General features: G+C 49.3%; 3 protein-coding genes across 3 annotated transcripts; 1 reads left to right on the plus strand and 2 right to left on the minus strand.

Annotated features, from left to right (window-relative positions):
• Positions 1–2759: 2759 nt before the first annotated feature.
• LOC128722945 (probable nucleoporin Nup54) lies at positions 2760–6640 on the plus strand. Its single transcript, XM_053816638.1, has 4 exons — positions 2760–2817; positions 4622–5525; positions 5600–5990; positions 6065–6640. Exons 1-4 carry the CDS (start codon positions 2760–2762, stop codon positions 6575–6577), a joined length of 1866 nt encoding a protein of 621 aa, XP_053672613.1. The 3' UTR covers positions 6578–6640.
• Positions 2888–3874, minus strand: LOC128722946 (uncharacterized). Its single transcript, XM_053816640.1, has 3 exons — positions 3475–3874; positions 3260–3407; positions 2888–3189 (listed from the first exon to the last, which is right to left on the minus strand). The coding sequence occupies exons 1-3, from the start codon at positions 3656–3658 to the stop codon at positions 3015–3017; spliced, it is 507 nt and encodes a 168-aa protein (XP_053672615.1). The 5' UTR covers positions 3659–3874; the 3' UTR covers positions 2888–3014.
• A 106-nt stretch (positions 6641–6746) lies between the features above and the next one.
• LOC128726781 (uncharacterized) lies at positions 6747–7822 on the minus strand. The gene is made up of 3 exons (XM_053820609.1): positions 7749–7822; positions 7190–7659; positions 6747–6877 (listed from the first exon to the last, which is right to left on the minus strand). The coding sequence occupies exons 1-3, from the start codon at positions 7820–7822 to the stop codon at positions 6747–6749; spliced, it is 675 nt and encodes a 224-aa protein (XP_053676584.1).
• Positions 7823–8115: the final 293 nt, after the last annotated feature.

Consider the following 8115-nt stretch of genomic DNA (forward strand, 5'->3'; position numbering starts at 1 on the left):
TTCACCTTGTTCGGAGAGTCGGTCGCTTTATCAATGCGCTATGAAATACCCAGCATACTAAGATGAGTCCGTATTGTCCGGGTCGAAGCAATTGATACTGTGAGTTTCGCAATATGTTTGCTCTGCGACAACCGCAACACTCCGGTTGTGTGTGGCCCACACAGCTTTCTCGTCGCGACCGTGTACCGGCGCTAGGAGCTCGGTGGATCCCGGGATGTTTTTTTTTTCACTTGTGAGCAAACAAACCGCCCGCGATTCGATTTCAGAGCAGTCATGGGCCCAACGCGATATGACGGCCAATGCAGTTCAACTGTGCGCAATCATCGCCACCGCTGCAAAGTCGGCCATCACGAGGCGAGGATCGGTAAAGCCGCATGATGAAGCTGGAAAAACACGTTGCGCTGCGCGACTCGATTAGTTGTTCGTCTGAGGCAAACGCTTTTAAATTTTTGTACATAACCGGCACATCAGCCATTGCGATGTTCTTGAAATTTTTTTAAACAATCAAGTATGTCATGTACCAAATGGCACATCTCAGTTTTGTGTTTACCACTGGTCAGCCCTAGTGCAATTAAGACAAACTGATATAGAAATCATCTCCGCTAATTCATCAGCTGTTCTGAGCTAATTTTTTTTCACCGTCAACAATAGTGGGGCGTATGCGTGTGTTTTTGCGCGATTATTGCGCAATTTTTGACAGCTTGTACGGAAACGGCAGCACGCGGTAGCATGAACGCGAGAACCAAAACAACGCACCGCTCCCGCAACCGTGCTCTAACGATCGGTCAGCAGAGGATCATTAAAAATAAATGCCTTTACACCGCATTTATGGCTACTGTGCGGTCGACGGAGATCACTACGACGAGAAAGTTCCGTGTGGGAACGGAGAGCACGTAAAGTGTAGCACATGAGGGGGTAACGCGCGACACATCGCGACTCTCGCGCGCACCACTGCGATCGCCTTTTGCATAACACCTCTCCTGGCATTAGAAGGCGGCCGAGTAGCGGTAGCACACTGGCCTGTTTTAACAGCATGCAATCGACGACGACAGACGGGTATGGGCATTCTTGCGACAACGTCCATTTCTCGGTGCGAACGCGAAGACCACACGAATGAAACGCGATAGATATCGACTGCGAGGCAAGATCCGTTCACTTTCTTGCCAGTTGTACGTACATCAGCCATCATGCTCCGTGGTACCACCACTTGTCGGCTGGCTAAGTTTAGCAGCCCGTGCAGGCACTTTCGTTCACGCACGCACAAACACACGCAACCGACATGCTTCGACAGACCGCCTCCGACTAAGTGACCCCAACATAACCGATGGGGCAGTCGCCGATAGTTTCGAAAACCTTTCTTCTCTTCGCGAATCAGCAATGATGCCCACGTACCGCACGGAGTGAACAACAAATTGAAGCGCACGGATGGTTTTGTAAAACAAAAAAAGGTCGGCTCCGACAACTACACCACGAGCTACGTGCTATCGTGCCCAAGTGAGTTGGACTACGCTTTCCATTTTCCGACAGCGCGTGAAGAGGTTTCCTACAAGAAAAAGAAAAACTACGAGCCCCCTCGACATCCGTTTCACGCTACATCCAGTGGGAGAAGAAAAGGAGGAAATACATTAGATCGGAGCCAAGTTACCTGCCGATTTGCCGATAGCGAGCGGTTCAGGGAATCGAGATTTCCGGATCGATCCGTCTTACTACCCGCGGATGCGGCACACCGTCCAGATGCGGTTGCTACAACACTCAACCGGAAACGGCTCGTTGCTGCTACTGTAGCTAATTTTGGGGCCTAGTAATCGTTTCTTTTCTCTGAACTAAATATGTTATCACGTAATACGGACGACGACGACGACGACAGTGTTTTTCCTTGCTGTCAAACGGGACGGCAAACGCGAGCCAAAAATTCTGGCTAATATGACATTTGCTGTCATAGAGCGTGTAGGGCATCTGCCCACCTCCATGCTTACCTTCCAAAAGACATTTTAAATTAATCCCTATTGCTGAAGAAATCTTCTTAACACACTCGCCATTCTTTACAAAGGCATGTAAATTTGGAACTTATTATAATATAAAGCTTGTCAACATTTTGCTTATGTGTTGTTTTGTAACAATTACAACACGGATATCTAACCGAGTCAGCCCGGGAGAAGGCTTACAGCGAATGTTGGGAGGAAATGCCTTTCAGTTCAGAAACAATTATCCAATCCCAATACCCCCTTAAATAAATAATAATAATAATAGCCAAGATATCTCAGGACATTTGGTAGATAAGACTGCTGTCCAACAAACTGACTATACCCGGGATAAGGCAAAGCAAGGGAGTAAATGCCCTTCGTATAATACATCGGCGGCTCACGTGAAGTCGTCCACATTGCTTATCCTCCTCAATAAAAAAACTACTGTTCAACAGCTGACATGGTTTTACCGTTTATTGAATATTATTTTTCGCTTTATTATAAAAGTAACACATAGCTAAATCCTCACGAATCGATGATATATATATTCCATCTGCCATTCAAACGATTTTATATGATTTTGCTACGATTTGAACGTTTCTGTAAACGTCAATTTTTCCACCCTAATGTCAAAAGATGCACGCAAACAAACTGTAAACAACGCAACGCCAGCAAGCGGGAAGTATTCGTGTCTCGTTTTAATCGAATTAAATCTCTAATTAGTTGAATGGTACCGGTCGCGTTGGTGCTAAATTATTAAGTAGTGCTTTGACTTCGACCCTGCTACGTCGGATCATGTCGTTCAATTTTGGAAACACATCGGCACTCGGCTCAACGAGCACACCGGCCAAGCGTAAGTGCGATTTCTTTCACAGGTTATGTTTACCAATAATCATCATCATCTGTTATCAAGCAGTACGGAAATCGTTATTAGTTTATTTAATCAAATAAGTAACTTTGTTAACGTTGCTCTTCTTTTGTACATAGTACGAAACCTTTAAAATACGACCCCGTGTAAAGACGGCCGGTTATCAGAAATTCAGGAACTGTTCATCGTAGTAACGTTTGCCCCGGATTGTCCTCTGTTGGTGCAGGCGGTACGATTGAAGCCTCTCGTTCTTTGGACATATTACGCGAATATCGACGAGTTGATCTGTGGGTACTGCTTCTTCGCCTAGTCGTCTCTATGGGTGATTGTGGTCCTTCAATATTCTGAAATCCTTTCCTGTCAACGACGAGACAAACCATTATTTTCCCGCTCATGTTTTTTTTGTGGATAATCGTTTCTAACTAACCTCTTGTAGCACATGTATCCAAAGATGCCCAATATTACTATTATGAAGACGGAAGTTATCGTAACAGTTATGTAGATGTAAAACATCTGTATCTTATCGGAAAGCATATCTGATCCGGAAGTCGATTTACTCTGCCACATATCGGGCACTGAAAGTAGCATAAGCACAATCGTTAGATATCATAATGATGATACACCGCAAAACGGTTCCCTCACCAATGTAGTTGCCATTCTCATCACTAACTCCTGATTCCGGCAAGGAAGCCATCGTCGTTGTGGTTGTGGTCGTCGTAGTAGACGTGCTTGGCGTATAGTACAGCGCTGGCGAACGAGTCGGTGGTCCGGGAAAAATTATTTGACCTTTATCACTGAGGAAACGGTGGCCAGACTTGATGTACATTATATTGAATATTTAGTGTGCACGGTTTTAAGCTCTCTCTCTCAGTAGCGTGCACTGAAGAGTCACATTCCAACACACGCGCTGGCTGCCTAATGGGTAGCGAAATGTATCACTATTTTCCCTTCACAGCTAGCTAAACACAAAAAAGACACAGTTCACAGGGTTTGGCGATTTTCACCCGCTGGACGAGAACTGTCCATTCTACGCATCAACGAGCTGTGACACTTATTTGAAAGCATTAAAGAAAACAAATGTTTTCGCTTCCGAACACTATCACCAACTGACCCTCAGTTGGGCGCCTGAAACCCGATCAGTACCCATCCCCCGTTAGAAGGTTCCTGTAAGGAAACAAAACCAAGTTTCACCGGCGGTACGGTACGGTAAACGACCCATTCCAAGTAGGTTGACATGTGCACTTGTGCAGGGATGCTTATGTCGTGCTCCACATGGAACATCGGGCAATCCAATTAGAGCCACAAAGGTACTCGATACCTGATTTACCCATCGTAGCCATGAAACACTGGCATCAAGAACGCAGTACAGTCAGCAAAAACAAAGAAAGCTGGGAAAATTACTCGGTGACACAATTGCCGTTCCAAACGCCACACAAATTGAACGGCGCCCGTAAAATAATTCCATCCGGCGTCTATATTTTACGCGTTTGATTCCGGGAATGCACGCTTAGCCTGCCTAAAAGGGCTATTATCAGTAATTATTATGATTACCAATTCAAGTACGCTCGTATCTCTATCCCGGGGAATCGAAACTGTCCAACCAAGACCACGCGGTTCCGAGAAAGAGTTGCACATGTCGGAAACGCTTGCCTGCAATCACGGGCAATGTCTAGTGCCATTCACGATTTGTTCACGTGTCCCGCTGGAAAGGAATGTGCCCGAGACACATTGTTAGATATAATCCCATTTACATTACCCTCGTGTTTTTTGTGCGGTCTTCTCCTAACAGCGGCATTCGGGAGCTTTTCATTCGGAGGGCAAACATCCACGCCTGCCTTTGGTGCCACGGCCGCCACCGGAACTGCACCAGCCTTCGGAGCAGCGACAGCCACACCCGCCTTCGGTGCGACGGCCGCACCTGCTTTCGGAGCTGCCACGGCCGCACCCGCCACCGGGGCTTTCGGGACGTTGGGCTTTGGTGCTACGACAGGCGCAACAACGGGCTTCGGGGCGACCCCAGCAAGTACGGCTCCCTCGTTTGGCTTCGGTACGAACACGGCAACGGCCGGAACAACCGCTTTCGGAGGCTTTGGTACTGGGGCTACAACTTCAACGGCTGGCACGGGATTCGGTGCGTTTGGTGCAACCCCAGCTGCAACTTCCAGTGCGCCGGCGTTCGGTGGTTTTGGAGCTACGGCGGCCCAACCTTTCGGGTCCTCGTTGGCGACCACTTCCGCCCCATCGTTCTTCGGTGGGCTTGGTGCAACTCAAACCAACACCGGAACCGGTTTTGGGGGCTTCGGTACCGGCAGCACCTTTGGGGGAACGACATTCGGTCAGCAGGGAACCGCAACGGGTGGACTAAATTTCGGTCAATCCGCGTTTGGCCAACCGCAACAGTTGCAGCAGCAACAACAACAAGCGCTTTCGCCCGAGGACACCTTTATCCAGTCGGTGTTCAACGTGTCGATCTTCGGGGACGAACGGGATACGGTGATTGCGAAATGGAACTACCTTCAGGCCATGCTCGGGACGGGCAAATCGTTCTACTCACACAATGCACCGTCAGTCGACATCACTGCGTCGAATTTTCTGTGCCGCTTCAAAACGATGGGCTACAGCAAGCTGCCCGGAAAGGATAACAAGACCGGTCTGGTGGGTCTCACCATCAACAAAACGGTAGGCCAGATAAAGTGAGTCGCTTCTCTCGAACAAGCACAGCTAGTTCCACGATCTGAGATGTATTTTTTCACGTATCCATTTTTAGAGAGCAACAGCAACAGTTCATCACCAGCATGAATCAAATCTTCGGCAACAAGCCAAACATTACGATCGTGGTGGAGAACGTTAAATCCATCAACGACTCGAAGGTGCAGGTGATCATCTACATCGAGGAAAAATCGACCATCTCGAACGAGATCAAGCGCGTGCTGGCAACGGAAGTCGCTAGCTACCTCAACCAGCCAATGCCCAAGCAACAGCTTACCTCACTCGGGATCGAGTCGGTTGTGGCCCTCGTGCTGCCGGAGGAGGATCAACTGAAGGAGTACCTCGACAATCCCCCGAAAGGCATCGATCCGCGCATGTGGGAACAAGCGAAGATGGATAATCCCGACGCGAAGCGGTTCATTCCCGTACCGATGATAGGCTTCCAGGATGTGAGTAGCACACCGATCGGTGCCACAAGCCGCGTAGGTTTTGGTTAATGTTTCTTTTTCCACTCCCGCTTCAGCTCAAATGGCGCATCAAGTGTCAGGAAAATGAAACCGAAATCCACGCATCCTACCTCGCGAAGGTGGAAAAGGAGATCACGGAGCTGAAGCAGCGCCACATGAACACCACGGCGAAGATAGCCGAACATCGGCGCAACTTTGCCGACCTCAGCCATCGCATCCTGCGCGTGATCGTGAAGCAGGAAAGCACCCGCAAGCTCGGACTCGCGCTCTCCCCCGAGGAGGAAGTGATCCGGTCGAAGCTGGAAAACATGCAAGCCCTTGTGTCCACTCCGACCCAGTTCCGGGGCCGGTTGAGCGAGCTGCTATCGCAGATGCGCATGCAGCGGAACCAGTGGGCTCACGGGAACTTCCTGAACGAGTACACGCTGGACAAGGATGCGAAGCAGGAGATGCAGTCGTTCCTGACGATGCAACAGAAGGCGGTCTCGTTTCTGATCGATACGATCAACAAGGACATGCAGACGCTCAAGATCATCAGCGAGGGCATGACGCAGCTGGTGCAAGGATAGTGGGAAAGCGTGTCCCCAGTAGCGACACCGTTCGGTATTTGGATGTAATGAAATTAAAGCGTACTAAATACGGGTTTTGTCGACGTGTTTTATTCGTACGAATGTTTGAAAGGTGCATAAAAGAAGGTATTCATTTGTGTTCCTAAATCACGTAAATTTCATGGTGCAACTATCCAAGGATAATGTTGTTATACGGTTGGCAATCGACAATCCGGTGTCCGGGCATCGTGTACCGGGGCGAGATGTAGTAGGTTGTTTTCTCCATCGCGACGAAGCGATTATGCGGCCAACCGTACATTCCTGCATGCGGAAGGAAAACATATTTTACTGAAAATCGACGGCGTCGTCATGCTCTTCATATCTTAAAGCTGTCACATGGCATGGGCAGTAAAACTGACAAAGGGATTCTGTAACAACGGTCCTCGTGCGTGGAATGTTTGACGGTTACGCCATTCCCCGAAACTACGCAAACGCAAGCGACCATCGACGTCATGTAAATTCCAACCCATTCTCTGTGGTTTTGTCCCTGCAAGGACATCCCACTGCAAAGTTTTCCTACATGTCCGCCCTCTCGCGTGAGACGCTCGCTGGAATGAGGAAATCTCAAAATACCTGAACTCAGCGTCGGCACCTTCGGTATGTAGCTGCTGACGGTTTTCTCTCCCGCATCGGCATCAGCTCCACCCCCAGAAGGACGACTCCCGCTAACTCCGCTCGTTCCACGCCGCTCGCTCTTCCGGCGCTGCCGTTCGGCTTCCTCATCCTCCTCCTCGTCGTCCGTCTTCTCGTACGTATTTTTCGGCTTCTGCAGGCACTTGAGCGCGTGGGTGTTGGTGCGTTTCCGGCCACACCGGCACGTGTCGAGCAGGGTTTTAAACATCTGCCGCGACACGAAGAACGACTCCCCGTGGCCGTCGTACTCGCGCAGATTCACGTTCTGGTTGCGGGCCTGCTGGATCTCTCGCAGCTTCTGGTTGTTACGCTTCAGATCGTAGAACTCGGTCGTTTCGGGTTTCGTGATGTAGCCCCACTTTTTCAGGTACTCCCGGCGGCCCTTGCTCTCCAGTTCGATTTGCTCACGGCTTCACCACACCGGGGCGAGGTTATGATACGGATGTGAGCATGTTTCGGAGGAATTGGCAACGAAGCTTCCGGAACGTGCAATACTTACATCTTGCCATCGCGGACAATCGGCTCCAACGGTGGATGGGAAATTCGCAGTTCTCTACGTACCGGTTCAGTCATCCTGTGCTCTAGTGAGGTTCCCTTCGTAATGGCACTTCAGCGAACTGTGTACACCGGGTTTTGTTTATTACTGCGGACCAATCTAACCCAGCGCACCCCTGGCAACGTGTTGTCTGCACGAACTCGAGGTTGCCATGGCTGTTGGTCAAAGACAATACACCGCACAAGTGGGAGGAACATGTGTTTGTTCTAGAACGTTCTACCTTTTATATTCGAAAAACAAAACCCCACTAAATAAGCAACACCGAAGTAATGTTCCTGATCGTGATAGTTTATTCCGACATAGACGCATA

Source organism: Anopheles nili, chromosome 3 (assembly GCF_943737925.1).
Source record: "Anopheles nili chromosome 3, idAnoNiliSN_F5_01, whole genome shotgun sequence".
Lineage (NCBI taxonomy): Eukaryota > Metazoa > Arthropoda > Insecta > Diptera > Culicidae > Anopheles > Anopheles nili.

What these genes read in the sequence shown, in the direction of transcription:
- LOC128722945 (XM_053816638.1), top strand. Translation starts at nt 2,760, where the DNA reads ATGTCGTTCAATTTTGGAAACACATCGGCACTCGGCTCAACGAGCACA. An exon ending in AAAACGGTAGGCCAGATAAA is followed by an intron (nt 5,526 to 5,599) that starts GTGAGTCGCTTC and finishes ATCCATTTTTAG; the next exon opens with AGAGCAACAGCAACAGTTCA. An exon ending in CGATGATAGGCTTCCAGGAT is followed by an intron (nt 5,991 to 6,064) that starts GTGAGTAGCACA and finishes CTCCCGCTTCAG; the next exon opens with CTCAAATGGCGCATCAAGTG.
- LOC128722946 (XM_053816640.1), bottom strand. Translation starts at nt 3,658, where the DNA reads ATGTACATCAAGTCTGGCCACCGTTTCCTCAGTGATAAAGGTCAAATA. An exon ending in TGAGAATGGCAACTACATTG is followed by an intron (nt 3,408 to 3,474) that starts GTGAGGGAACCG and finishes TGCTACTTTCAG; the next exon opens with TGCCCGATATGTGGCAGAGT. An exon ending in GGATACATGTGCTACAAGAG is followed by an intron (nt 3,190 to 3,259) that starts GTTAGTTAGAAA and finishes CGTCGTTGACAG; the next exon opens with GAAAGGATTTCAGAATATTG.
- LOC128726781 (XM_053820609.1), bottom strand. Translation starts at nt 7,822, where the DNA reads ATGACTGAACCGGTACGTAGAGAACTGCGAATTTCCCATCCACCGTTG. An exon ending in ATTGTCCGCGATGGCAAGAT is followed by an intron (nt 7,660 to 7,748) that starts GTAAGTATTGCA and finishes GGTGTGGTGAAG; the next exon opens with CCGTGAGCAAATCGAACTGG. An exon ending in GGTGCCGACGCTGAGTTCAG is followed by an intron (nt 6,878 to 7,189) that starts GTATTTTGAGAT and finishes TTCCGCATGCAG; the next exon opens with GAATGTACGGTTGGCCGCAT.